This window comes from Gilbertella persicaria, assembly GCF_025201335.1.
Source record: "Gilbertella persicaria strain CBS 190.32 chromosome Unknown B0P05scaffold_21, whole genome shotgun sequence".
NCBI lineage: Eukaryota > Fungi > Mucoromycota > Mucoromycetes > Mucorales > Choanephoraceae > Gilbertella > Gilbertella persicaria.
Genome location: NW_026251982.1, coordinates 278,150 through 304,705, shown reverse-complemented (window position 1 = coordinate 304,705; position 26,556 = coordinate 278,150). Strand labels below are relative to the sequence as shown.

General features: G+C 37.0%; 10 protein-coding genes across 10 annotated transcripts; 1 reads left to right on the top strand and 9 right to left on the bottom strand.

Moving 5' to 3' along the window:
• Positions 1 to 134: 134 nt before the first annotated feature.
• On the bottom strand, positions 135 to 2,017 carry B0P05DRAFT_543006 (uncharacterized protein). Its single transcript, XM_051578383.1, has 3 exons — positions 747 to 2,017; positions 649 to 697; positions 135 to 608 (listed from the first exon to the last, which is right to left on the bottom strand). The coding sequence occupies exons 1-3, from the start codon at positions 1,776 to 1,778 to the stop codon at positions 142 to 144; spliced, it is 1,548 nt and encodes a 515-aa protein (XP_051434650.1). The 5' UTR covers positions 1,779 to 2,017; the 3' UTR covers positions 135 to 141.
• Positions 2,018 to 2,025: 8 nt separating this feature from the next.
• Positions 2,026 to 2,741, bottom strand: B0P05DRAFT_543002 (ATP synthase subunit E). The gene is made up of 3 exons (XM_051578382.1): positions 2,660 to 2,741; positions 2,424 to 2,616; positions 2,026 to 2,362 (listed from the first exon to the last, which is right to left on the bottom strand). Exons 1-3 carry the CDS (start codon positions 2,681 to 2,683, stop codon positions 2,295 to 2,297), a joined length of 285 nt encoding a protein of 94 aa, XP_051434649.1. The 5' UTR covers positions 2,684 to 2,741; the 3' UTR covers positions 2,026 to 2,294.
• A 957-nt stretch (positions 2,742 to 3,698) lies between these two features.
• On the bottom strand, positions 3,699 to 4,209 carry B0P05DRAFT_543000 (uncharacterized protein). Its single transcript, XM_051578381.1, has one exon. The coding sequence runs from the start codon at positions 4,013 to 4,015 to the stop codon at positions 3,797 to 3,799; it is 219 nt and encodes a 72-aa protein (XP_051434648.1). The 5' UTR covers positions 4,016 to 4,209; the 3' UTR covers positions 3,699 to 3,796.
• A 1,264-nt stretch (positions 4,210 to 5,473) lies between these two features.
• On the bottom strand, positions 5,474 to 12,182 carry B0P05DRAFT_597034 (uncharacterized protein). Its single transcript, XM_051583145.1, has 5 exons — positions 11,198 to 12,182; positions 8,459 to 11,142; positions 7,756 to 8,408; positions 6,886 to 7,732; positions 5,474 to 6,834 (listed from the first exon to the last, which is right to left on the bottom strand). Exons 1-5 carry the CDS (start codon positions 11,976 to 11,978, stop codon positions 5,632 to 5,634), a joined length of 6,168 nt encoding a protein of 2,055 aa, XP_051434647.1. The 5' UTR covers positions 11,979 to 12,182; the 3' UTR covers positions 5,474 to 5,631.
• A 1,368-nt stretch (positions 12,183 to 13,550) lies between these two features.
• On the bottom strand, positions 13,551 to 16,683 carry B0P05DRAFT_542987 (uncharacterized protein). Its single transcript, XM_051578380.1, has 5 exons — positions 16,074 to 16,683; positions 15,660 to 15,724; positions 14,805 to 15,593; positions 14,717 to 14,755; positions 13,551 to 14,660 (listed from the first exon to the last, which is right to left on the bottom strand). Exons 1-5 carry the CDS (start codon positions 16,301 to 16,303, stop codon positions 13,699 to 13,701), a joined length of 2,085 nt encoding a protein of 694 aa, XP_051434646.1. The 5' UTR covers positions 16,304 to 16,683; the 3' UTR covers positions 13,551 to 13,698.
• Positions 16,684 to 16,908: 225 nt separating this feature from the next.
• B0P05DRAFT_542981 (IPP transferase-domain-containing protein) lies at positions 16,909 to 18,812 on the bottom strand. The gene is made up of 5 exons (XM_051578379.1): positions 18,557 to 18,812; positions 18,086 to 18,499; positions 17,550 to 18,042; positions 17,391 to 17,506; positions 16,909 to 17,300 (listed from the first exon to the last, which is right to left on the bottom strand). The coding sequence occupies exons 1-5, from the start codon at positions 18,674 to 18,676 to the stop codon at positions 17,271 to 17,273; spliced, it is 1,173 nt and encodes a 390-aa protein (XP_051434645.1). The 5' UTR covers positions 18,677 to 18,812; the 3' UTR covers positions 16,909 to 17,270.
• A 1,010-nt stretch (positions 18,813 to 19,822) lies between these two features.
• Positions 19,823 to 20,769, bottom strand: B0P05DRAFT_587450 (uncharacterized protein; the record flags this gene model as incomplete). Its single annotated transcript, XM_051582592.1, has 2 exons — positions 19,823 to 20,464; positions 20,521 to 20,769. 2 exons carry the CDS (start codon positions 20,767 to 20,769, stop codon positions 19,823 to 19,825), a joined length of 891 nt encoding a protein of 296 aa, XP_051434644.1.
• Positions 20,770 to 22,986: 2,217 nt separating this feature from the next.
• On the top strand, positions 22,987 to 23,305 carry B0P05DRAFT_491657 (NADH dehydrogenase 1 beta subcomplex subunit 3). The gene is made up of 2 exons (XM_051575327.1): positions 22,987 to 23,246; positions 23,291 to 23,305. Exon 1 carries the CDS (start codon positions 23,023 to 23,025, stop codon positions 23,224 to 23,226), a length of 204 nt encoding a protein of 67 aa, XP_051434643.1. The 5' UTR covers positions 22,987 to 23,022; the 3' UTR covers positions 23,227 to 23,246; positions 23,291 to 23,305.
• On the bottom strand, positions 23,306 to 25,932 carry B0P05DRAFT_542969 (fungal-specific transcription factor domain-containing protein). Its single transcript, XM_051578378.1, has 7 exons — positions 25,819 to 25,932; positions 25,739 to 25,766; positions 25,625 to 25,694; positions 25,032 to 25,581; positions 24,095 to 25,011; positions 23,501 to 24,049; positions 23,306 to 23,447 (listed from the first exon to the last, which is right to left on the bottom strand). The coding sequence occupies exons 4-7, from the start codon at positions 25,469 to 25,471 to the stop codon at positions 23,395 to 23,397; spliced, it is 1,959 nt and encodes a 652-aa protein (XP_051434642.1). The 5' UTR covers positions 25,472 to 25,581; positions 25,625 to 25,694; positions 25,739 to 25,766; positions 25,819 to 25,932; the 3' UTR covers positions 23,306 to 23,394.
• On the bottom strand, positions 25,920 to 26,478 carry B0P05DRAFT_542967 (uncharacterized protein). Its single transcript, XM_051578377.1, has one exon. The coding sequence runs from the start codon at positions 26,387 to 26,389 to the stop codon at positions 25,988 to 25,990; it is 402 nt and encodes a 133-aa protein (XP_051434641.1). The 5' UTR covers positions 26,390 to 26,478; the 3' UTR covers positions 25,920 to 25,987.
• Positions 26,479 to 26,556: the final 78 nt, after the last annotated feature.

The window sequence follows — 26,556 nt, the reverse complement described above, 5'->3', positions numbered from 1 at the left end:
AAGTAGAAAAAGAAGGAGAATCACTTAAATATCAAAAAAAAAAAAAAAAAAAAAAAAAAAAAAAAAAAAGTTCCGTAAATGTGTATGAATAAGGAGAGATTGTAAACGATTTCCTTTTTAAGATGTTAAGAAATGCACATTTTATTCAAATGGTCGAAATAAACAATACTTTGAGGCACCAACAAGCTGTCCTGAGCATGTTGTTATTTGAGCTTCTTCTGATTTCAATGGCCAATGTTTAATCCAAGCTTCGTGTTGTTCTTGTTCATACATCATTTGTCGTTTGGTTTCCACAGACAGTTTGAATTCAAGCATGTTATTGGCACACTGTGTTGTACGCTGAGGTATTTGACGCATTTCTTCATTCAGGTCTTCAATTTGATCCAACTCATTGCACTCTTCTGATATGCCAAAAGCAGAGACCCATTTTTGTGATTCAGCATGAAATATCATATGATTGCCTACAGCAGCAGCATATTTACTAGGCTTTTGTTGTTTGTTTGTCATCAACATCAGTCTTGGACGCCTTTTTTCTTGAAATTCAATCAGGCTTGATTCATTTCCTTTCCAGCTATGGGTTCTATCATCATATTTCATATCGTTGTATTCTATTGATTTTAACAACAAGGCCACTCTTTAAATAGTTACCTTTCTTTAAGTTTTGTTCATTGGGTTGAATCAATTTGACTTTACTCGACTAGAAGGAATTTCATCAAAAGACAGATCAACATGGATGTATATTTTACCTGTGTATGTCTTCGCCAAGGACGTTCAGGTTCAGCCTTTGTATCAGGTCTGGTATATCGAAACCCTATTTTTCTGGCTGGTATGGATGAACGCAAATCGTTCAGATTATCTAAATTGTCCAGTTGTGAACAATAACCAGTAGCTACTTTTGTCTTGGGTTTTGTGATCAAGGTATAGTTATTTGCGCTTTTTCTTTCGAAGGTTGTTGTCTCTGAATTTCTTGATACGGATGGATGCATGCCCAATGGTTGAGTTTGCCTTGTTGCAGTAGGTTTCTGTTGCTTGTAGAATTGAGGTGTGCGTTTGGCTGTCGTTTCTGCTTCCCTATGCATGGTTGCGTGTGTGTTTGCCAGGTAATTACGTCGAATCGTAGGCATTTGTCTCTGTTGCAAAAGAGGTTTCTTAGTTGTATCCGTAGACGATTTGTTGAAGGTTGTAGGTCTTGCCAAGCGGCTTACAAAATTACCTGTCGCCACTTTCCCTTTCGGTGTCGAACCGGGCGGTGTTGAGCGTGATTGCAATGTAGGCAATTTGGATGGATAAGCACTGGTCTTGAATACTTTGTCTTTGATATCAAGACCATCACAAAAATCATCATCATCATTTTCTCGTTGTATTTTAGCAAAGAATTTAGGTTTTTCAACATTGGCTTTAGGAATAAAACAAGGTCTTTCAGGATTCAATCTTTTCTTTTCGTCTAGTTTTCTAGATAAACCAGACAAGTTTTCAGGGAAATCTAAGCCTGACATCTCATCTTGTTCTTCTTGTTCTTCTTGGTATGTAAAACTAGGTTGAACTTGACTTCCTCTTTGACTTACTGAAGGTCCAATATCATCATCATCATCGTCATCAAAATTGATTTGATCATATATTTTCTTGGGAGACACAAATGAGACACGAGTGGGTATTTCAATATCATCATTCCAATCATCATTGTCTTGTGCTTGTTTTTTACAGCCAAGTCTTTTAATCATACCAGGTAGATTTTGATTGTTTGGTATGATTGTCTCTACAGGAGATTCATCATACATAAAATCGTCTAGATTATGGAGTGATAATTCAGAATATCGACTTGAAATTATACTACTGCTAGCTACACTTGAGTCAATATCATCATCTTCATCAAAATATGGAGTTGGGTATTGATATCTTTCACAAGCTAATGCGAGTTCTTTATCTGGCTCATAGTTAAAAATGCCTTTTCGCTGAAATACATTATGATCTGAACCCAAATTTATATCCACTTCCCAATCATCTTCTTGAAATGCCATCATGTATAGAAAAAATAAAAATAAAAAAAAGCAAAAGAGAGAGAGATAAATAATCATAGAAAAAAAACCCCCCTTTACTCTTCCTAAACACGTCCACCTAATTTAGCACAATGAAAACCTTTGTTGTTTATACACGTTCTCTTGCTTTTGATTATAGAATTCATTGTCCTTCAACATACATGCTGATATGTTTAGTTTTTTTTTTTTTTTTTTTTATTCCAGTTGATGTATTGTGTTGATCTTGGGTGATATGTCATATTTATTTAAAATGCCTTTTTAGTTGCTTTCCTTTTCAATATGTTCAATGTACTTTTCTAAATCAAAGTCAGGGCTTTCAATATCGACTATTGTTTGAAAGTTAGTTACAGTTTAGATGGTTCTATCAAAAAAAAAAAAAAAGCTTACATGTAACAGCTGTTGCAGGAGTTTCAACTTGACCAGCTTGCTTCTTGGCATATGCAAGTCTGGCTTGTTCAATCAAAAGTTCCTTACGGTGATATTCGTTTTCGGCCTTTTTTTGTTCAGCTTGCTTTTGCAAAGAGATGTTGTGGGTGTAACCGTAAAAGAGACCGAAGGCTAAAGCAGACCAACGTCCAACCTATTTTAAATTAATGACATGTCGCACGTGATAAGGTACATACATTTGCAACAGCACTGTTAACCATTATGAATATATGAAGAAAAAGAGAGAGAGGGAGGAGAAAGAAAGAAAAAAAAACAGTTACAAAAAAAAAAAACTGGACTGTTTGCTGGGGGCTTTCCCAAGGTTACGATCCCGGAGAAGAAAAAATTCTTTCTTTCGTCACCTCTCGTTTCGTCTCGGACTTTCAACTGCTTCTCTTTCGGGTTTGCCCTGAATCTGAAAAGATCTCTCTTTTCTTATCATCATGTTGGCAGAGAGAAGAAGAAAAGGAAAAAAGACTAACAAATGGTACTCTGATCAATTCCTACTGAAGATGAAAGATATCAAATAAGCAATAGAATTGAGTGAATCGAAATGTTATACAAGTGGATCTCGCACATTGCTTTTACTCCTAAGCTAAATATCATTCGACAATGCATAAACACAGGACTTGATCAAAGACATCTCCTAAAAGTTCATAGTAAAGACATTATTATCACTTTTATCAGTCAAAGATGCAAGAATAAAAAGTAGTGAGCTTAGTAGATATCAAGAAACTACAGTAGTACTGGTCATCATCATAGATGAAAAGAGAAGGCGCAAACTCATGGCTAATCAGCAACCTACTATCTGCATAGACAAAAAAAGCCTTATCGTGAAATCCTAGGGCTAGTAAAATCCGAATAAAACAAACTGCTGTAGCAGATAGAACGTAAAAGCAACAAAGGAAGCTTACATTAAATGAGAAGGACACAACACAAACCTAGAGTAAAGAATGGCACCTCTTCTTATCAGCGCAACAGTTGATCAGGTTCTCAAACAGAAACCTGAAACCACTCCCAGAAAGAGTCAGAACTAGGAAAGAAGGTCTTGAAGAACCAGCAGTATGGCTTGATAGATCACCTTGTAGACGCTTATGAAGCCAAATGCAGTAGAGAAAACCTTATCATCGTGAGATTCACAAGCCAAGCAAAGCACAATCATGAAGGTAGCCTTGAACCAGTAGTGTATCTTGACGGAGGACTCTATAAGCACCTAAGAAACCAGACTGTGTAGATCAAGCCTTGGTCACCAACCAAATCAGCACAACCAGAGAGAGAGAGAGACAGTCTTGCAATCAATCAGCTGTTATACCTAGCCTTTGATTACACAAGTTTCAACGCAACCTCATATCTAAACAGCCCCAAAGAAGCAAAGCACTAAATAGACACCATTCTTCCGTATCTATAGAACAACCAAGATAAGAATATAATCCTTTTAAACAATATAAACTTACCTTGAAAAAGAACATGGAAAAAGAGACAAGGGATAGACTTTTTAATAAGATGCTTAAATTCGGAATTGAGTGGATTAGTAATTGTTGTCCTGATTGCATTGAGAGGTGCACAAACAAGTGGTTTTTTGCATTACTTTCGTATCAGATAGTATATATGATGAAGTTGCTTGCTATGGGCCAAATGGTACCGAGAGATTTAAGCTTATATCTAAATTAATAGATGAAACTTTGTAGATATACTTTGCGTATGCTTTTTTTATATATTTATAAGATGAAGAATAAACTAAAGGAAGAACAAAAAGAAACAAAGTAAGCTGTCTGATAGTTTTGAAACTGTAGATGGATAAATAAATAGAATTAGTAAAATGTTTGAAATGACAGAACATTTTTTTAAACGCTTTGACGTTTTTTATAAGTAATTATTTCCTTCCTTTGATAGAGAAGGATCGAGCGCCTTCTTCATAAGGTGTTTGTATATAGATAGACAATTTGGTAGTTAGTTCCTTATTCATGTAACAGAGACACCAGACAAATCTTTGCTTTTTTTTTTCAGACAAATGAAGGTATTATTAAAGTCAGTTTATACACGCATAGATACTCCAATTACCTACAAATAGTGTTTGTTAACTTTCATGGTACCTATGAAATCGATTTGGACCAAAAAAAGCGACTTGTGAAAAATGGCCAAAATATGCCATTCGACCAAAGGATACTATTCATGAAAATCTTAATTCTGACAACTTCTGATCTTCTTTTTAATGCTATGAAACGAAAAATGAAGCTATCAGCGAGCTTAAATACTCAGAATAAACGTTGGACGCTTTAGTTTTGATCAAAATGTTTCTTTGCTAATTTTACAATAAAAACAATGAGATATGAGCGAGAAACCTTATAGACACTTTTGTCTATTTTCTCAACATTTTAGCAGTAAAATTAGTGTGTTTTCTACATCAATAGACTCAAAAAGCAAAGCTCTAAAACTTTTGTTATCACATTTAAGCAAAATAACTGCGTCTTCACGTAGTGTTTAGTAAAAACACGATTTTGGATGTGGTTTTCTGTAGTTGAGTAATAGCATTATAAACATCCAAAAAAAGGGGACACAAGTTGACGGGAAAGGAGAAAAGGACCAAACTATCAATCAAAGCCTGCTTTACAATTGTAGAGGCTTTACGGTTGATAATATTCGAGGCAAATTCATCACTTTCGAATATTGGTTTAGCCGAATATTTGACTGGCTGGACAGAGGCATTTTTCTTATTGACTTCAACAAACGTAAGTTGTTTGCCTCGATCAACAATTTGTCTCCAAAGTGGTGCCGAGGAGGTCATACTTAACGATAACGAAGAGTCAAAAAGTTCTAAGTAGATAGTTTTTATTGATATCGTTTAAAAGGCACACTCAAACTTTATATAAGTATTGGATGTACAAAAGAGCCCTCCGCCCTATCACAGATAAGGAACGAGTATGTATCAACTTTCATTTTCAAGTTCCATTATTGGCCATTTTGTGTGTGCTTAAATGTAATGTCAATTTAACTAAACGAAACCAAAATAGTTGTTTTTAAAAATCTAAATCGTTTTTATTGTGAAAAGTATGTATATTCACTGTTACCATGTACCCCCATACATGACAAAAGTGAAAAAAAAGGAATATAAAGAATACAGTGATATATAAATATGTGCACATTTTAGTGTGTTTTGTTTCTATACAAGTTAAGCAGCAGGATTAGGAAGGATACGTTGTTGAATACCACCAGTAACAGGCAAGTAAGTACTACCCATCAATTGATAATCAACCTCACGAGCACACATACGACCTTCGTTAATACCCCAAACAATCAAAGATTGACCACGACGACAATCACCAGCAGCATAGACACCAGGAACAGAAGTAGCATACTTGCCCTTGGGTGTTTCAATATTGGAACGACCGTCTTGCTTAATGTTCAATTGTTTAATGACAGCTTCTTCAGGACCAAGGAAACCCATTGAAAGAAGAACAAGGTCGGCTTCAAAAGTTTCTTCAGAGCCAGGAACTTCGGCCATAGCCCATCGACCAGCAGCATCCTTTGTCCATTCAACACGAACAGTTTTGATACCCTTGACTTGACCATTTTCAACAATGAATTCCTTGGAAAGGACACAGTACTCACGAGGATCTTTGCCAAAGTGAGCCTTGACTTCAGAATGACCATAGTCAACACGGAAGATACGTTGGAATTGAGGCCATGGGTTGTCAGAAGCACGAGTGGCAGGAGGTTGAGGCAACAATTCAAAGTTGACAACAGATTCACAACCATGGCGAATAGAAGTACCAATACAATCGTTACCAGTATCACCACCACCAATGACAACTACCTTCTTACCCTTAGCAGAGAGGTATTGACCATCTTTGAGTTCAGAATCAAGCAAGCTCTTAGTATTGGCTTGAAGGAATTCCATAGCAAAGTGAATACCATCGGCTTCACGACCAGGAATCTTAAGGTCACGGGGCCAAGTAGCACCAGTAGCAACAATGATGGCATCATTCTGTTCATGCAAAGTATTGACATCGACATCAACACCAACATGAGCATTGGTGACAAAAGTAATACCTTCAGCAGCCAAGAGATCAATACGACGTTGAACGATCTTCTTATCAAGCTTCATGTTGGGAATACCATACATCAAAAGACCACCAATACGATCATTACGGTCGTAGACAGTGACAAGATGGCCAGCCTTGTTCAATTGATCAGCAGCAGCTAAACCAGCAGGACCAGAACCAATGACAGCAATCTTCTTACCAGTACGTTGAGCAGGAGGGTTAGGAGCAATCCAACCTTCGTCAAAACCACGGTCGATAATGGCACATTCAATACTCTTGATAGCAACAGGAGGTTCATTAATACCAAGAACACAAGCATTTTCACAAGGCTATATATATATAGAGTTAAAATACAATTCATGCATAGATAAATCACTTACAGCAGGGCATACACGACCAGTGAATTCAGGGAAGTTGTTGGTCATCATAAGACGATCAAGAGCTTCTTTCCAGTTATCCTTGTAGATAAGTTCATTCCACTTGGGGATTATGTTACCAATAGGACAACCAGTGTCAGATTGACAGAAGGGCACACCACAATCCATACAGCGAGCAGCTTGTTCGTGAAGCTCAGGACGAGTAAGGCGAACATTGACTTCATTCCAATCAGAACCACGTTTCTTGGCATCACGGTAAGGATCAGTCTTGCGCTTGTACTTCTTAAAACCACGGACCTTGTCCAACTTGGCACGACGAGCCAAGATAGCTTCTTCACTCAAGACAGAGTCTTCAAGGTCTTCGACTTGAGGTTCAGATTTCTTGTGAGCCTTTTCACAGGTTTCCTTCTTGGGAGTGACAGCAGCCAACTTTTCAGCACGTTGCTTTTCTAAAAGAGCACGGAATTCAGTAGGCATAACCATGACGAACTTGGGCAAGTATTCATTGAAGTTTTTGAGAACACGATCAGCAATTTCAGAACCGGTGTAATGACGATGGTCTTCAATCAAATCGCGCAATTCAGCAATACGTTCAGTGTCATTGACAGTGTCCAATTCAACCATTTCCATGTTGACATTTTGCTTAAAGTCACCTTGAAGATCCAAGACATAGGCAATACCACCAGACATACCAGCAGCAAAGTTACGACCTGTGCTACCGAGAATGACAGCACGACCACCTGTCATGTATTCACAACCATGGTCACCAACACCTTCACAGACAGCAATAGCACCAGAGTTACGAACACAGAAACGTTCGGCAGCAATACCACGGAAGAAGGCCTTGCCACTGGTGGCACCATACAAACAAACGTTACCAACAATGACGTTTTCTTCAGACTTGAAGCTAGAGTTCTTGGGGGATAGATGGCAATTTGACCACCGGAAAGACCCTTACCAACATAATCATTAGAGTCACCTTCTAATTCAAAGAAGATACCAGGAGCCAAGAAAGCACCCAAAGATTGACCGGCAGAACCCTTCAACTTGACATGGATAGTATCAGCAGGAAGACCAGCTTCACCATGACGCTTAGAGACATGGTATGAGAGAGTGGTACCAAGAGCACGATCAGTGTTGATCACATCGGTCTCAATGTAGACCTTCTCCTTGTTGGTAAGAGCAGCCTCAGATTCATCAATGAGGTAGTTATCAAGACGAACGTGGAGGTTGTGCTTTTGCTTAGTGATACAGACGTTGGAAACACCAGGACGAAGAGTGCTGGCAGGAGTCAAGATGGGTGACAAGTCCAAGTTGGCAGTCTTGTAAGTACGGAGACCATCATTGACCTTAAGCTTTTCAGCGTGACCAACCATTTCATTGATAGTGCGGAAACCAAGTTTGGCCATGATGCTACGCATTTCTTCAGCAAGATAGAAGAAGAAGTTGACAACATGTTCAGGAGAACCTTCAAATTTCTTACGCAATTCAGGATCTTGAGTAGCAATACCGACAGGACAAGTGTTCTATAACAGAAATATGAGTATTAATTTGAAATTTTGATATATGTACTTACCAAGTGGCACTTTCTCATCATGGTACAGCCAAGAGCAATAAGAGGAGTAGTGGCGAAACCCCATTCTTCAGCACCAAGCAAACAAGCAATGGCAATATCACGACCTGTTTTGATTTGACCATCAGTTTGGACAATAACACGACCACGCAGATCGTTCAAGACCAAAGTTTGATGAGTTTCGGCAAGACCAAGTTCCCAAGGAAGACCGGCGTATTTGATACCAGTCCAACGAGAAGCACCAGTACCACCATCATGACCAGAAATCAAGATATGGTCAGCCTTAGCCTTAGCTACACCAGCAGCAACAATACCAACACCCACTTCAGATACGAGCTTAACAGAGACACGAGAACGAGGGTTGGCACACTTGAGATCATAAATCAACTGCTTCAAATCTTCAATAGAGTAGATATCGTGGTGAGGAGGGGGAGAAATCAAACCAATACCAGGAGTTGTCTTACGAGTACTGGCAATTTCTTCAGAAACCTTGCTACCAGCTAATTCACCACCTTCACCAGGTTTGGCACCTTGAGCCATCTTGATTTGCAATTCTTCAGAGTCAGAAAGGTAGAAACTAGTAACACCGAAACGACCAGAAGCAACTTGCTTGATAGAAGAACGCATGGAGTCACCGTTTTCAAGAGGAATAGAACGCTCAGGCTTTTCACCACCTTCACCAGTATTGGATTTACCGCCCAATTTGTTCATGGCAATGGCCAAAGAAGAGTGAGCTTCCATAGAAATGGAACCATAAGACATGGCACCAGTGACGAAACGTTTGACGATTTTGTCCCAAGATTCGACTTGTTCAATAGGAATAGGCTTGGAGTTCTCAAAGTCAAATTCAAGCATACCACGAAGGGTACATTTCTTGATGGCTTCATAAGCGTTGCGAGAATAAGCATCATAAGAGGATTGGTTCTTTTGACGAACAGCATCTTGAAGGTTAGCAATACCAGTGGGTTCAGCAATGTGAGGAGCACCACCATCACGCCAGTGATATTCACCAGATTCAGGAAGAGCGACAGGTTGAACAATGTTACGGCTAGGGTAACCAGTTTCATGAAGAGTCAAGGCATCTAAAGCAAAGATATCAAAAGTGACACCCTTGATACGAGAAGCAGTACCAGAGAAACAGCGGGAGATAACAGAATCATCGATACCAAGAGCTTCAAAGATTTGAGCACCCTTGTAAGAAGCCAAAGTAGAGATACCCATCTTGGACATGACCTTGTGAATACCATTATCAATACCCTTCTTGAAGTTATAGATCAATTTTTCAGGAGTCAAGCCTTCATGGACAGCACGTTCACGGTGAAGCTTCAACATGGTTTCCAATGACAAGTAAGGACAGACAGCATCTACACCATAACCGAGCAAAACACAGAAGTGATGAACTTCTCTGGCTTCAGCAGTTTCAACCATCAGAGCAATACGACTACGTTGCTTGTTACGTACCAAGTAGTGGTGAACACCACCAGCAGCAATAAGAGAAGAGATGGCAACACGATCAGCATTGACTGCACGGTCAGAAAGAACAACAACCTTGTAGTGATCTTTGATGGCTTGGGAAACTTCGTTACAGACACGTTCAAGAGTGTCAACGTAGCCTTGAACACCATTTACCTTAGGGAAAGTGATATCAATGGTAGCAACCTTCCAATCAGGATAGAATTGATCCATACCTCTGATGGCATCAAGTTCTTCCATGGACAAGATGGGAGAAGGAAGAGCCAATTGATGACATTGAGTTTCATCCACTTCAAGAATGTTACCTTCAGGGCCAACATAACATTCAAGAGACATTACAATCTCTTCACGAATGGGATCAATAGGAGGGTTGGTGACTTGAGCGAACAGTTCACGGAAGTATTCATAGATAAGACGAGGTTGCTCAGCAAGACAAGCAAGAGCAGTATCGTTACCCATGGAGCCCAAAGGTTCCTTACCAGTTGAAGCCAAAGGAAGCATGATCAAGTTCAATTGTTCAAGAGTGTAGCCAAAGGCCTTCAAACGAGGATCAGCTTGAACAGTTGTAGCATCCAAAGCAGGAACATAAGGCTTAACAGCGTTGGATCTTTCGACAACATCCTTCAACACAATACTTTGATCTTTGATCCACTTACTAAAATCACGCTTGGAAGCAGTCTGGAGCTTGAGTTGCTTATCGTCAACGATTTTACCTTCAACAGTATCAACCAAGAGCATACGACCAGGTTTAAGACGACCCTTTTCAACTACAGTTTCAGGATCAATGAAGACAGTACCAACTTCAGAAGCACAGATCATGATATCGTCATTTGTCAAATAGTAACGACAAGGACGAAGACCATTACGATCAAGAGAGGCACCACAGTAACGACCATCAGAGAAGGTGAAGAGAGCAGGGCCATCCCAGGGTTCCATCAAGGAAGCAGCCCACTTGTAAAAGGCCTTCATTTCAGGGCTCATGAGGTTGTTGTTTTGCCAAGCTTCAGGAATCATCATCATGATAGCTTCAGGTAAAGTTAAGACACCGTTAATTACCAACAATTCAAGTACGTTATCAAAGGCAGCAGAGTCAGAACCACCTTCTTCAATAATAGGGTAAAGCAATTCAAGTTCATCACCAAACTTGTCAGATGCCATTACACCTTCACGAGAACGCATCCAGTTCTTATTACCACGTACAGTATTAATTTCACCTTTTTTGACATGTGAATGTTAGCAATCACCCAAACCCAAATAAATTTAACTTACCATTGTGAGCACACCAACGCATAGGTTGAGCACGATCCCAGGAGGGGAAGGTGTTAGTGGAGAAACGAGAATGAACAAGAGCAAAGTGAGTGGTGTATTGAACATTGTTCAAATCATGGAAGTAAGAATAGACTTGCTTGGGAGTAAGTTGGCCCTTGTAGACAATGTTCTTGTTGGAAAGAGAACAGACATAGAACCACTTCTTCATGGTGAGTGTATGAGTAGCATGTTTACGCAAAACGTAGAGTTGACGTTCAAAGTAAGGTTCATCAAATGCCTTAGTTTGATCAGCTAAGACAACAAAAGGTTGTTCAATAGCAGGTTCCTTGGATCGAGCAGCAGGACCAATGATAGTAGAATCACGAGGAACAGAACGCCAACCAAGAACCTTTAAGTGAAGAGATTCAGCCAATTGTTCAAAGACTTTCTTGCTCTCGGCAACAGATTCAGCATCGCCCTTCATAAACAAGTTACCAACAGCATAATGACCCTCTTCAGGCAAAGTGATACCCAATTCACGGGAAGTTTCATTGACAAAGAATTGGTGAGGAATACCTGTCATGACGCCTGCGCCATCACCATCACGAATATCAGCACCACTGGCACCACGATGAGTCATATTGCAAAGAATGCTGCTGGCGTCAGATAAAATCTTATGAGAACGAACACCCTTGACGTGGACCATGAAACCAACACCACAGGCATCCTTTTCAAATTCAGGGTTATATAAGCCTTGGGCAGGAGGAATAGCATCAGCCCATGAAGTATTTTGAACAGACATTATATTATTATTATTTACAATCGTGTTTGAGTGTGCTTGTGCGTAAGGGTATTTAAATCTTTCTATTATATGTATTTATATATGTATTTATATTCTGCTGATTGATCTTAAAAGAATTGATCGAGATCTATATAGCTTGAATTACTTAGAGTGGGGGGGGAGGATAATTAAAGTATATAGATTGAACAAGCAGAACAAAAAAAAAGGGAAAAATATTCAAAAAATGACAAATCATGCTGTTTATATACTTTAGCATGTAGAATGAATTATAGGTTTCATATCAATCTTCTTATCTTTGTGCACGTAGAACCAATGATTACGTACAGTGTAACTTTAGCCCAGATTGGATTTTATAGGTCACATGTTCAAGTATTTTCTAGCTTATATCAGACAAGCAAAGGATTTCCAGTTTAAATAAGCAGACAATGTATGATAGGATGGTAGTATACAGAGGGAAAATAGCGAACTATAGCAAAATCACTATAATAAACACAAGAAAAGTACACAAGATCTTTTAATCAATAAAACACAGCAAGCACCCGGTAGAAAAATAGAATGATAAGATAACGGATGGAATAAAACCCTCTCCAGTCAGAAAGCAATTTCCCAAACTAAATAATCACATTCATACTTTTTTTTTTATTTCTCCGCCTAGTTAAATAAGCAATGAGAATCATAATCGAATCTCTTATACTCTATTTGTTTCTCTATAATCAGAGTTGTCAAAGCATATATGGGGTAATCTAAAGGCAGTTTCCATCTAAAGTTAACACACAAGATGAGGTTGGCCAATCATTTATAGGTATCCAATCTTCTATCAATCGAAAATCATTTGTTGTAAACCGTATATAGCTTATCTTTAATTTTTAGAAAGCTTTTTCTATGCTTGATTGTTTGTCGGATAAGGTCGGAAATCTCTGAAATGTAAAATAAGGACATTTTATTTCTCTCCGTAGTCATAAATACACACGTACAAGCATACAGCTTTTTTTTTTTTTTTTACTTTTCATATAATAAGAAAACAGATATTCTCTTATCCTCTATATATGCAACAAAGAAGAAGAAATGCCAATTTGTAATTTACAAAAAGCATAAAATTATAGGCTGCAAGGGAAGGAGAAAGGGAGAAGAGGGTATATTGTGAACACATAAAAGTACCTTACTCGGATTCAATGTGTCATCATGGAATTGAGCTAATTGATTGGGCAAATGGATCAATCATGTGCCACTGTGATATCAAAAAAAAAAAAGTTTATTCAACTGCTTGTACTACGCATTTGATTGCATTGTCAATGAATGTGAAAATGGAGTTTTTATCTGACTTGATAGATGGCCACTTTGATAAGCAATTTTTTAAGGCCTTTTTTTTTTTAAAAAAAAAAACGTTCACATGCAACCATTTGTGACACAATTGACCCTGTCTCTCAGTTGAGTAATATACAAAAACTGTCTTACTATATATATATATATGGCTATAGTCTTATAAATTGCTCTTTTTGTTATAAAATCAATACGAAGGTTATTTCACAATTGCTGTAAACATTATAAAAAAGAGTCCTGTTCTGTAATATAAAACAAGTTTAAAATTGTTCGAAACCAAACTAAGAAAATTAGATGGTTTCTGATTTTATTTTCTAAATAACATAATTGAAGAAAGAGCATAATTTTTTTTGGATTTTTTCCTCTCCTCCCCTGTGTGGGCATAAATAATCATACACATTTAATAAATGATGGGCCTGTCGTCCTTTTTATCCATGTCTTCTATTTTCGTATTGCCTTCATTGTTCAAAAGAACAGAATGTGATGATGATGCGTGCGGATTGGGCGTATACATAATAGGATTAAATCCTGAAGAAGGAAAAGAGTCGTCTTGATGCACAAAACTAGAAGGAGGTTGTGATGGTGGAGGCGCTGATGGTGGTGTCATGGTTGGCTCATAATATGGATTGGCAACAGGCCTATCTCTGATAGGACGGTAATAATCAGGATTCAAGACATCGTTGGTAAACATGTTTCTTTGACGATAAGAAGGGGCAAAGAGATGATTGGCGACATCAGAAGAAGATTGAAAATTGGGAGGGAGAGTACCTGTCGAAAGATGAGTTTGGTGAATAGGCAGTGGATTGCTTGGATGCAATGGTGCCTGATGATGATGCTGATGCTGTGGTTGATGATGATGGTGTGAAGGTGATAAATATATGTTGTTGTTAGTATGATTAATGCTATATTCATTGGTGTCTGGAATATCAGGTTTCTCAGGTACTGCATTATTATCAACAGTCATTGTTGGAGTTGGTCTCTTGAGCAAGTGTTGAAAAAAATGGGTAGCAGGTACAAGGTCATAGTCTGATTGCATTAAGAACTCACTCGGCAGATAAGGTTCTGAAGGCATGTGCTGTAGAAGATGTTCATTGTCTGCATGTTTTGAAGTAGATCGATTGCCATTATCTTCATTAGCCATTTCAAACAGTCTAAGCTTGTCATCGCGAGAAGCAGATGAAATAAGATTGCCATGATCATCTGAAAACTTTTTGACGTCTGTGAATTTCTCAGAGAATTGAGAAGGATCAATACCAAGCTGGGCAGCTAACAATTCAACATTTTCTTGCAATTCATCAATGTCACTTGTAATTGCTTGAGCAGATCGAGCTGCGACAGATGGAGCAAATTTGTCAGATTTGACTATAAATGTTATATTAGCAAATGTTAAATCTACATATTTTTTTTCGTAGACTTGCGTGATTTGGCACTAGTATATTCAGGCATTTTTGCATGTACTTGATCTATTATATTAATTTGATTTGTTAAAGACGTAAAGATACATACGTTGTTTTGGATTGGGCGGAAGTGGTGGTGGTTGTAGTAATGGTGCTTTAGTGTCATCTTCACTACTGTTATTTCCACTATTATCACTACTGCTTGCTAGACCACTATCGCTGCCATTTGTTACTCCAGTATCGCTATTGCTGCTAACACCACTATCGACGTTACTGCGATTATGATAGTGACGATGGTGGTGGTTGCTATGATAATTATGGTTGCTAGAGACGAATTTGTGCGGCTTTTTATTTTCTTGGCATTGAATAGTTTGGTCTAAATTCCCTTGGTTCTCCAATGCTTCCCTCTGATGGTTTAATTCACGCAGTTTGTGTTGATCATTTGAAAAGACAGCTGATAAAAACTGCAGTATTTTAGATATAACTCGTTGATGCTTTTGGTGTTTTTCTCTTGCAGATAATGTCTCTTGCCAAATAAGTTCGTTATCTTGATGGAGGTTGCGTAAATCAGCTGTAACGTTGGCTTGATGTTTCCTAATAGCCGAAATCTCCTTGACAAGTGAGCCTAAATCAAATTGATCTGCGTCGGTCTTATCTCTATCTCGATTCCGTTTTCTTGTCACCAAAACCAAAAGGTCGGATCTATTTCTTTGAAAATGGGGATGACTAAATTCCCATACTTCATTTTGAGCACTGCTGTCATTGACTAACACACCTTGCTGAAGATGAGGTACCTTGTGGAAATCATACATGTTTAGCTGTCTGACAAAAGATGCAAACGTATTGTGCTTGTAAAATCTCGGCAAAACCAGTCTCGCAAATTCTTCATGCCCTTCAACTAAAAAGAAATAAGTATACATAGAATAAATAAGAATTTCAAAGAATCTTAGAATACTGTAGTTACCCAAAAATGAATTGCCATCTTTAGACCATCGAACCAATTGATTGGTATTTGGATCACCGACCATGCTACAAAATTCAAAGAGATGGAGAAAACGATGAATAAACGGAAACCAAACGAATTGGACATGTCTTTATTATGGTCAGACAAATGGCATAAAGGAGGGTCACTGCCTTATACACACACGTTTTCCATTTTCACCCTTTTTTCTTTTTACTTCTTTTTTTTCTTTTTTTTCTTTCCTTTTTTTTTTGTACCAATCGTTTCTTCTTTGATGTTCTATACATTTTTTTTTTCTAATTTGCTTTTTTTTCCTTTTTTATTTTGCTCATTATATATATATATATATATATACGCGTGTGTGTGTATGTGTGCATATAACCCAAAATACAAGTAAAAAAAAAAAAAAAAACTTACTTGTATAGTTTATGAAGAAAGGCTGGTACACTACGTTGAGACGTCATTTTGTGAGGCGCATTTATGCCTGCTGACAAAGGTGAGCTTGGATAGACTGAGCACAAGGGGAGCTGATTTCGTTTTCGTTTTGATGGTCGTTTTTCAATGCCTTCGTTCTGCATTGGTGATTCATTAGGTGGTCTTTTTCTGTTCGTACTTGCTCTATTTGCTGATCTAGATGTTGATGCCATTTTTATTGAAAAACTAACAAAAGAAGAGGAAAAGAGAAACACGTTAACAAAAGAGTGGAGATAAAAGGGGTTGTCATAAATTAATTTTGATATTCAGTTAAGAGTGAATGTTTAGAACAAAAAAGAAGTAAACTAAAATTTACCGTTTAAAATGGTGATTGTTTGAGAAATATGCAAAGAAAAAAAAAAGAGGCACACAAATGCAGGTTTTGTTTCCGACAATTTCTCGTGTTTTCTTTGATGTTGACTAAAAAAGAAATACTGTAAACCAATCCAAGTTTTTTTCTATCAAATTAAGAAAAATCGCTATTTCTTTAAAATGTAAAGAAAAAAAACAAGAAAGACAAGAAGACAAGAAAGAAAAAAGGGAGAGAAAATAAAATACTAGTTTATTCTTGATAAAAAGAAAGCAAGGGGATCCTATTATTACGAAAAGGGACACTTGTGTGACTTGGATTAGTCTATTTGATCGGACAAAAGTGTGCTTGTCTTCGATGTCAAGGCCCATCACATTTCCTAATTTGAGAGAGAAAAAGTAAAAACTGGGTCATTTAAAATTGTTCTATAATATTCTATTTATTTCTTTTCTGATTATATTTGTATATATTTCTTCTTACATCTTTAATTAAACAAACATGGACTAATTCTCTTTGATTTAACTGTAAAACCAAAGGTTTATTCGTTATATATCTCTTTTTTTTGTTACGTCATTGTTTTTTTCTGGATTTTATTATTTTAGGTAAGCCAATTCGACAAATTGAATAGCCGGAAACATTTTGTTTTAATTTACCTTTTTTTTTAAATCAACAATTACGACATTTAAATTCGATCTTGTTGAGATTCAAAGTGGGCTTTTCGTAAGGCCTCCATTTTCAAATGCTTTAGATATTTACGGTGAAATCTGCTTTTTTTATGTTGCTCCCATTCTTTATCGCCATTCAAAACTAAAGGTTCGCCTTTATTGTCCCTACATGTTTCGCAAACATGCTTGTTCCAAGTAAGAATTTTGGTTTGTGTACTGAAACAATTAATACGTAAAAAGAAGTATGGAGATCACTTACTCTTTAACTTCTTTTGTTGGTGTTAGCATGACAGATGCAGTTTCACTCAGGCTTTTGGGATCTGGCAAAGGCTCGTCTTGTTGAAATGCTTTGGCTACTTGTATCGCTTTATCTCTTACGTTTTGATCCCAGTGCTCTAGATCTGACAAGATATTAGTTTTGCGTAATCTGTGTTTATACCTTACCTCCTGCATCCAAACAATAAATAATAACGTTATTGTTTTTGGCATTCAAGGCAGTCGGTACTAACTTGTTGCGGATCCATTTGATTTGCGATTTGGCATATTTTCGAGTTGCTGATTTCACACGCTCTGTACATTCATGCTTGATAGTATATAGTTCAGATTCATCTTTTCCTTGTTCTAATGCTTCAAAGTAAGGTTCAAACTCTTTGTAGCCAATTGCCTGCCATAGTCCTCTTTGGTATTTCTCTAATTCTGCACCAGGCATCTTGACACTTCCTTGTACTACGCGATTTCTCAAATCTTTAATCTCTTCGAATAATCCAGTTTCAATCATTTGATCCACTCGCGCATCGAGACGTGGGTTCAGTTGCTTGGGGTCTGAATAGATCCAGAACACTAGCGTCTTGTATCTCGGCACCAAGCCATGTGTCTCAAAATGCTCTTTTTGTGATTTTATAATCTCACTTTGTGGTTTACCCGTTTGATGAAATATCTAGCCAAAATGGATCAGCGATAAGTTTATTAAAATAAATTACCCTTAGACTTCTTAAGATTTTGCGTCTATCTGAAGGATGCCATTTATTAGCCATAATCGGGTCTACTTTTTTGAGTCGCTCATACAACTCTTGTGTCTCTAGTGCATCAAACTCGGGAAACTGATTCTCGTCTTCTTCTACTGTCAATTCAGGTGATGGGCTACGTTTTTGTTGATCCTTGCTGATGGTAGTATTGTTCCATAGTAATGCTTGTATATAATAATTCGTACCACCCACAACAACAGGCAATTGTTTTTCATTTGAAATGCTTTCAATTGTTTGTGAAGCGTCTTTTAAAAAGCTTGTGACGCGGTATTCCTCTTCAGGCTCCAAAAAGTCCATTAAATGATGCTTTATGCCTTCTCTCTCTTGAATAGGCATTTTATTAGTGATAATATCGAGTCCTTTATAGACCTAGTTTCTTATGAGAAAATAGGTGTCTTGTTTGCATGCATTTTCTTTTTGTTTTACCTGTAAAGCGTCAGCGTTAATGACTTGTCCTTTTAACGCTTTACATAATTCAACTGCAAGCTTGGACTTGCCGATCCCAGAACTACCAACAACTGTTGCTATTTTCTGTATGGTTGACATAATAAACACTGTGAAGCGAAAAAAGAGTCAGAGAAAAAAAAATATATATGTGAAGTGACTGCTCCTGGTATTTTGAAATGCAACAGCACTCTACTTGTCATTAGGAACTAGCAGGCAATTGCTTATCTTTTTTTTTGTTTTGTTTTATAAGGCATTTCCAAGCAAAAAAGACAAAGTATCAAACAAATCAGACTTGCGAGCATCTGATTTCATACTGCTAAACAATGAAAATACTTTTCAAAGAATCTGTTTTTGTCTACGACAATAAATTCATGCATTTACATTTGACTGCGTGGCAAAAGTTGGACTAGACCTTTTTTTTTCTTTGTCCAATCTCGATATACTTCTTTGGGTAAGTTAGCACGGGTATGCATTTTTACGCTTTCAAGATTATCAGAAAGGGAAGAAATGTATGCAAATCTAGATAAAGAGAAAATCCTTTGTATGACTGAAAGTCATTTATAAATCGGCAACGGTGCAAATTCGAAGAATGCCATTTTATTGATTCAAGACTCTATTTCGTGCACAGAAGAGCTAGTTTTTAAAGTTAAAGACTATTCTTACAAAGCAAAATCCGATTCAACGCGTCTTTTTTTTTCTTACTCAACAGAAAGTCGTACTATCAATAAGTACAACAATACATGCCATAAAAAAAAAAGAGAAATGCTTGCTATGATACTATGCTTTATTATATAATACTTTTCTTGGTGAGTAAGCTCCCTAGATATCTTCTTTTATTAAATACGCAAATACGCACTTTTGTTCAAGGTGTACCAATATCGGACAAACCCAAATCAAGTTGGATCAGGGATGGATGCTTTTTAGAAAGTGGTACATGTACTACATTTTAAAAGTGACTTTCTCAAAAAAAAATTGACAGCTGAAAATTAAGGTTAGCAGGCACCTCTAAGTCGTTTGTACTCATCGGCTTATGACGGAAACAGTTTCACATGTTGAAGTTGCATTCCCTTTTTCATACTTCACTATTGAAACTAAATTTATTGCGATTACAAAAAGACATTATGAGATGATCATGATATAAATTTATTTAGATAAGGAAGAAGTAAAGAGTAAATAAGATGTAAATGGTTTAAATTACGTAAAAAGTAAAGAGTAACTAGCGACAATGATGATGAATTAGATATTTTACAAGGAGGAGAAGACGGCCTTAGCAAATGAATCTTGGCTCAAGCTGTTACAACCTTGAAGACCAGCATTAACAGAAGTACCAATAGTAGCACCAGCATTAAAGTTAACACCAAAAGCAGCACCGAAGCCAGCACCAACACCAAAACCGACGTTAGTATCGACACCTTCATAGCCGCCAACACCAGCGTGGCCACCGATACCAGCACCGGCATGACCGTGTCCAATAGCTCTACCACCATAGTAAGCACCACTATCAATCTTAGTTCTGATGCCAAAAGGAATTTTCTTTCTAATGCCACCAATAGCAGAGCCAACACAGCTATTAGCACTACCGTGCAAACCAGCACCGATCTTGGGAAGTTGAGCATGGATCAAAGTCTTGGCTTCACCGTGAATTTGAACCAAGATAGCAAGGAGTTGAGCGTCAGACAAGGTCTTCTTACCACATTTGCTACGAAGACTAGCTTCAATTTGAGCATAGATTCTAGCGTTGATTTGAGCTTCCAGACTAGCACTGAAAGAGGATCTCAAGCTGGCGACAGCATAAGATTCAATGGACCTGACACTAGACATGCCGAGGTTTAAGACACCACCAAGGAAAGAGTTGATATTGAAAGTAGCTGCAGCACTTTGAGCAAACTAGAAAGAGAGAAGAAATAAGTAAGAACCAATGTGACTATGAGAAATTTATTTACAGTAACGGAAACAGGGGCAAAGACTTCAGCATCAAGATGACCACGAATAGAGTCCATGACGGTACCAATAAAATCATTGTTTGCTTGACAAGGGCAGACAAAGGTACGCTTATCCAAGACAGCAGTAAGATTAAGAGGTTGCTCAATGCTTGTGACATCAAGAGCAGTATCTCTAGAAATAGGAGAAGCGGAAACAGCAGAAGAGCAAGCAGCAACCAAGAGCAAGGCAGAAGCGATAGAGAGTCTCATTTGAATGAAAAGATCGGAATGGAATTAATTGAGGAAAAAGTTTGACAATGATGTTAATTGTCGAAAAACTCTTTGATATTTATACTCTTTGATCTTATTGATTTTGCAAGATTTTCTCAGTCTCATTCAGTATTTTAAGTACAATTAAGGTTTTTTCCTTGTGTCAGGCATTAATTGATTAAATACAATCTTTTTTTTTTCTTTTTAAACGATCGACATCAAAATGCTTCAATATGCAAAATTGAGGAATATAAACATGTTGTCCTACAATTGAATTCTATTAATACTGACTAATATGGTAAATTAAAACCGAACAACTATTGACCAAATTTAGGGTATAAATGCAGCGTTGAAGTAGATAACACCGCTTCACATTGCACAAGGCTCTTAAATGTACAGTAAAAACGTTTATTTTTTTTTCCAACAAGAAAATATACCTTCTGATTCTCTTTTTAAAAATAACTTGCATTAATTAATGAGAATTTGATCTGAAGTTGTAACTTGTTTCTTTTTTTAAGCATTTACCGTTGTGCATGAATGGAATTTACATCTTTGAATGAAAGTTAATGTAATCAACAATGACAGACATTCTCTTTTCTGAAGAGAAACAATAGCTTTATTGCTCCGTTGTAATCTATTTTTATACATCATGCAACTTTAATGGCAACAAATCCTTCAATTGTGATGCGCATATGTATGAATACGTGAATTATGTTCTAAACATATAACAATAGCAAGTTAAAAAGAGAAAGCATTCTATTAAAAAGCTTTGACTTATTTGGGTAAAGGACAAGACATAGTCGATCTTGGAGTTTGTTTTCGGGACACACTTTTCTCATCTAATAATACATACTATCATATCCATAAGATTCGAAGAATAGATAATGCTTAATTGAAGAAGTTTATAAAAAACTTTATCAAAAATAATCCAATGAAATCAAAAGAGACAGATTCTCTGTAAATGACCCAAAATGAGCAAAAGGCAATGATTAAACATACACTACTCTTGCAATACATGGCCTAATAGCATAAAGTGCTTTCTATTTTACTGAGCGCAAGACCAAGGTTTTACATTAAGAGTCTAGCCTCTAAAATTTATTAAAGATACTTACCAAGCAGAAAATCATGGTTGATAGGTTTAGGTAATATTGATAATCCTAAGAAATAAGGAAATTGCAAGGATAGCATTGAAAGTTTTGTTATTCTAAAGTTTTACTAAAGATTAAATAATTAATCAAAATCGAACAGAAACAATGTAAATACGACAAAGGTAATCTAATTGGTTTCTTCTAAAAAATATCAATCTATTTGGTAGTTCAATTGATTTTATGCCTTATAGACATAAAAATTCTTCAAACAAATGTAACAAACACACTTAAGTTAGTGAAAAAGAGTAAGCTCTATTCTGTATTCGACAATCTTAAAATTGTCATTAGATGCACTTCCCTAGAAAAAAACCTTTTTTCCTTTAGGTAACCTATGAAAAAATATCTATAAAAGAGTGATTCCGTATAAGACATACCAAGTATTTGGAGAATACAAATCGATCAAAAAGCTTTTGGCATCTCGATAATTTTCTGAATATTCACTGAATCTTTCCGTTATACTCTGTCTTAATACGAATACTCTTCTAGTATTGCAAATCTCACTAAAAGCGCCAAACGTGAAGCAACTCAAGAGCCAAAAATAAATTTTTAAATAAGGGCCTTGACTCCTACTTAAGTACATTCCTTTTATGATATCATTCGCCACATTTATATGAACATATGAATATATTACTACTGTATCGTCTTAGAGACTTCATTTTTCTTATGTACCTTTAGGCAACTATTCGCTTAATATGATTAAGTTGAAGTACAGGAATGAAATGATTCTAGTAAGTAGGGTACCTTTTTTTTTTACCATCCAAACATCTTTTTTGAAGTACAAAAATAAGTGAATATAAATACAGTTTAATGCATAACTTAACGAATCAATTAGTTTTGCTATAATGTCGTGTTTTGTTTAGACTTCCTGTCATTACTCTATAAAGTGTCCGTGCTTAAAGAAATGTCGAGTAAAAATTTCTTCATGCAGTGAATCTGCAGATTTTAGCCTGACAGACAAATTCTTCTTTTGGTACCTTGTGTTACCTTTCTTTTCTTACTTTTCGCCAAAAGGTGACGTGGAACTTTTACAAGGGCTCGGGGATTCTATTCTTTCCAGTTTTTCTCTCTTCCTTAGAGCCCTCTTTCCCCTACTCCCCACTCTATAATGAAGTCTCACGTTCAAGCACAAGTCAAGACACCTGTTTACCATGATCCTTGGGCCAAGCGTGAAGCATGGCGCAAGCACCCTATCTTCTCCAAATCCTCCAACTTCAAGACCATGTTCCCTGGTCTTGGTATTGCTACTGTTGCTTTTGCTGCCTACTGTACTTATGAACACTTTTTCCTTAACAAGAAGAGCCACCATTAAATTCATTCACTTTTATTCCCGTAAGTGCGAGTAATATCATGTTTTGTATACTCATACTAGGTAGAAAAACAAATGGTCTTTTTGGATTGAATTTTTTTTAGTGCATATTCAATAAAGAACACGATAATAGAACACACTCGAATCTGAGCAGCAATTCAACTCGATAAGTTATGGCATAAACATGTTGTTTGTTTGATTCTCCATGAAAAAGTTATCCCAACCTATTTATCAAATGAGATACAGCAAAACATTTTAATATGTATCTTCTTCTTACCTTGTACATCAAATGCCCCATTTGGATTCTCGGTAAAAGGTGCGCCTGCAGTTGAAAAGAGTTGTTGCCATGTTGTTTGTGGAAGCGTAGGCATATTACCATTGAATAACCATGATGAGCTATTCTCAGTAGGTTGTGTTGTATTGTTTGCATAAGAGGATGTTGGATTACTTATGATTTGTTGAACACTCATAGGAGAAACCATCATTGGTTGTTGATAAGATGGTTCTAATTGTGCAAATGGTTGACAGAGAGTAGCAGCAGCATTAGTAGCATTATTTGTTGCCGTTGTTGTTGTTGTTGTTGTTGTTGTTGTTGTTGTTGTATTGATGTTTGATTCATTGGTTCTTCTGTCTTCATTTTGTATAAGATTAGAGAGTGTTTGAAGAAAAGGAATCATGGGAGGACCTGCTGGTATGTCCTTACCAAGAGGACCAAAACATTCGTTTATGCAGATAGTCACATAGCGTTTTGCTTCTTTAGCAGTATCAGGGTTTGTACTTGTGCAATTATAGACATGAATCAAAGCAGCTTGTAATACAGAATAAGCTAAATGGCATGAGTATAATCAGAATTTGATAACAGCCTATTTACCTGAGAAGTTCCATCCAAATTTTGCAATAGACATGTAAGGAATGGCTCTTGCAATGTCAATACTAAGCTTTGCAGCGTATGTACACGTCTCAATAGCCTTCAACACAATCTCATCATGAGTTCCTTCGTTATCTAATACAATAAAAGGGCGATGTAAAAGCAAGACGACAGCATGGTAACATATAGTTAAAGGACCTCCTTGAATAATCTTTTTTGATTCTGGGGAAAGGAGATGAATATTCTGCAAATCTTTTTCTGTCATTTTACAATCGCCTGGTACATGATCAAACCATTCATTCAGCATTTTTTGTAAGCTCCATACTGTCTGTTCCATAGTCTTTGTTCTATATCCATTTGCTTTGGCTTTAGGAGAGTAGATTCGACGCAATACTTCACCCAAAATGCCAGATAGCTTAATAAAACTGACAAACATGGTCAAGTCCTCATTTCCGTTGGGTCCTTGTACCAAAGGAAGATCTACATCACAGTCAGATTCAGCAATAGCAAGTGGCCTTCCCATGACAGCAGAGCACCATCTGTCTGTAACATAAGTAGAGTAGAACAATTGTTTTCTTTTCTCGCTCAATTCTTTTGAGATTTTGACAGTAGTCACTGATCGATGTAAGCCCAAGTCTTGAGCCATTCTGACAGCCATGCCTGCCAATAACCAATTTCTATAGGAACTTGTTGAGTAAGTAGGATGGGCACATAATAAAGTAAGTGCTTGGATAGTAACAACACGAGGTTTTAAGTATTCTTTGCGAACAAGTGTACTCGTTCGTTCAAGAAGTGCCTGAAAAATATCATCACGTTCAACACCAGCCTGTCTGAAAGCAGGATCGCTTTGTTTCAAGAGGAAGCAAGAGTAAGCGCACATAGCATAAGTAAGCAATGGTGCAGGAGGGGTGTTATTCTTCCTTCAAAAGCATCCATGTACTCATTCTTTTCTACTACAGGCAATATTGTATGTGCATCTCTGAAATAAGTGTGTACAAGGGCTTCCAAAACAGATCGCGGAATGATATCGTCTATGGCTTCTTGGTCATCAAATGCCTCATCATCGGCCGTTGCATCTCTCACTACCATTAAGTCATTATCGTCTGCATTCATTCTTCTAATAAGGTAACTGGCTTCATCATTAGCCAGTGGAGGTAGGTTATACACTTCTCTTCTATTGGTATCATTATCTGAAGACAAGATGTTGCCCACCAGATAATAACCTGATGAGCTACCATGATATCGAATCACTTTTCCCTTTGTGCTGCTAATTTCTTTAGGCGCTTCTTCTTTCTTTCCCCCTTCTGCTACTGTTGTATCGTCTTTCTTAACCATTGTTTCTGAATTATCAGAGCCTATATTTCTCAAGAGCCGCTCCATTCTCTCTAATCTTGATTCAAGACTTTCAATGTACCTATAAAGTAAAAATTTAAATTGAATTCATGCAATGCTTAGATCTACCCCTTAGGAGGACCTCGTTTCTTAGATGTCTAGAGACAAATTAATTTCTTAAATAACGACAGTTTGGCTTACATCGTTAAATGTACATTCCCAATTGTATTGTTTACATGTTGTACATGGTTGATTTGTGTCTACATCACATCTAGTCTCTATAAGTATAATTATACAATGATTTTGTTTTATTACTTTATTTTCTTGCGTCTACAAGTATCACCTAACCATTGTATACACATTAGTCTTATCAGTTAAACCCCACCCCTCCATACATGCTCTTGTTATTCTTGTTCTTTTAGAGCCATTAGGTTCTTGTTTACTATATTCTGGTATGTTATGCATGTTTTAGTGATGGAGACTTATTGATCAAGCTGAAAAGGTATATTTATTGAAAAAAAAAAAATCAAAAGAAAATAAAGTTTTGGTAAAACTATTTTACCGTCAATCATAATTATCAACCGAGGTACCTGCTACTGCATCACCAAAACCATTTCCTCCAATCAAAGGCACGCCTGGTCGAATAGCACTGTTAGATGCTGAAGAAGTTTGTGCGCCTGTTGCGTAATATTCTGTTTTCAGTCCAACCAATCCCGGATTCACGACCATAATAATAGCTGAAAGAACAATAAGTATAGTCAAGCTTAAAGTGGCTGCAATTCGACACCTTTTCTTCCATAAAAAGGCCGAAGGTGTCTTTGTTCCCCAAGAACTACTTCCTGCAAACCATGCTATTGGGAAAATAAAGCCAAAGAAGAAAAGGTATTTCTCGATAATTCTTTCACCTCTTTGCGCTGCTTCTGTGGTCTCTTTCTCCTCAATATGTATAATGCTATCAGCGCTCATGTAGATAAACCATATGAAAATTGGCCTTTATTTTATGTTTATATGCATTGATTCAAAAGTTACTTGACCTTTAAAGGAGAAACCATGATTCATTTCCCGGTCGACGTTTTAAAAAACATAGTCACTTTTTTTTTTTTGCTGAAAAGGGAGAGAAAAAAAACCTTGCT

Bases quoted from the DNA above. Each gene is read 5' to 3' on its own strand.
- B0P05DRAFT_542967 (XM_051578377.1), bottom strand. From the start codon at position 26,389: ATGAGCGCTGATAGCATTATACATATTGAGGAGAAAGAGACCACAGAA.
- B0P05DRAFT_543000 (XM_051578381.1), bottom strand. From the start codon at position 4,015: ATGCAATCAGGACAACAATTACTAATCCACTCAATTCCGAATTTAAGC.
- B0P05DRAFT_543002 (XM_051578382.1), bottom strand. From the start codon at position 2,683: ATGGTTAACAGTGCTGTTGCAAAT. The intron at 2,617-2,659 runs GTATGTACCTTA...AATTTAAAATAG, and splicing joins TTAACAGTGCTGTTGCAAAT to GTTGGACGTTGGTCTGCTTT. The intron at 2,363-2,423 runs GTAAGCTTTTTT...TTCAAACAATAG, and splicing joins TCCTGCAACAGCTGTTACAT to TCGATATTGAAAGCCCTGAC.
- B0P05DRAFT_542969 (XM_051578378.1), bottom strand. From the start codon at position 25,471: ATGGAGCGGCTCTTGAGAAATATAGGCTCTGATAATTCAGAAACAATG. The intron at 24,050-24,094 runs GTAAATAGGCTG...CATGCCATTTAG, and splicing joins ATTTGGATGGAACTTCTCAG to CTTATTCTGTATTACAAGCT. The intron at 23,448-23,500 runs GTAAGAAGAAGA...TTTGATAAATAG, and splicing joins TGGGGCATTTGATGTACAAG to GTTGGGATAACTTTTTCATG.
- B0P05DRAFT_597034 (XM_051583145.1), bottom strand. From the start codon at position 11,978: ATGTCTGTTCAAAATACTTCATGGGCTGATGCTATTCCTCCTGCCCAA. The intron at 11,143-11,197 runs GTAAGTTAAATT...ATGTCAAAAAAG, and splicing joins GCGTTGGTGTGCTCACAATG to GTGAAATTAATACTGTACGT. The intron at 8,409-8,458 runs GTAAGTACATAT...TTTCTGTTATAG, and splicing joins TGATGAGAAAGTGCCACTTG to AACACTTGTCCTGTCGGTAT.
- B0P05DRAFT_491657 (XM_051575327.1), top strand. From the start codon at position 23,023: ATGAAGTCTCACGTTCAAGCACAAGTCAAGACACCTGTTTACCATGAT.
- B0P05DRAFT_542981 (XM_051578379.1), bottom strand. From the start codon at position 18,676: ATGTCAACCATACAGAAAATAGCAACAGTTGTTGGTAGTTCTGGGATC. The intron at 18,043-18,085 runs GTAATTTATTTT...CATTTTGGCTAG, and splicing joins AAATCTTAAGAAGTCTAAGG to ATATTTCATCAAACGGGTAA. The intron at 17,507-17,549 runs GTAAGGTATAAA...ATATCTTGTCAG, and splicing joins TTATTGTTTGGATGCAGGAG to ATCTAGAGCACTGGGATCAA.
- B0P05DRAFT_542987 (XM_051578380.1), bottom strand. From the start codon at position 16,303: ATGGCATCAACATCTAGATCAGCAAATAGAGCAAGTACGAACAGAAAA. The intron at 14,756-14,804 runs GTATGTATCTTT...TAATAGATCAAG, and splicing joins TCCGCCCAATCCAAAACAAC to TACATGCAAAAATGCCTGAA. The intron at 14,661-14,716 runs GCAAGTCTACGA...TAACATTTATAG, and splicing joins ATATACTAGTGCCAAATCAC to TCAAATCTGACAAATTTGCT.
- B0P05DRAFT_543006 (XM_051578383.1), bottom strand. From the start codon at position 1,778: ATGTATGATGAATCTCCTGTAGAGACAATCATACCAAACAATCAAAAT. The intron at 698-746 runs GTAAAATATACA...AATTCCTTCTAG, and splicing joins CTTGGCGAAGACATACACAG to TCGAGTAAAGTCAAATTGAT. The intron at 609-648 runs GTAACTATTTAA...TAAAATCAATAG, and splicing joins TGAACAAAACTTAAAGAAAG to AATACAACGATATGAAATAT.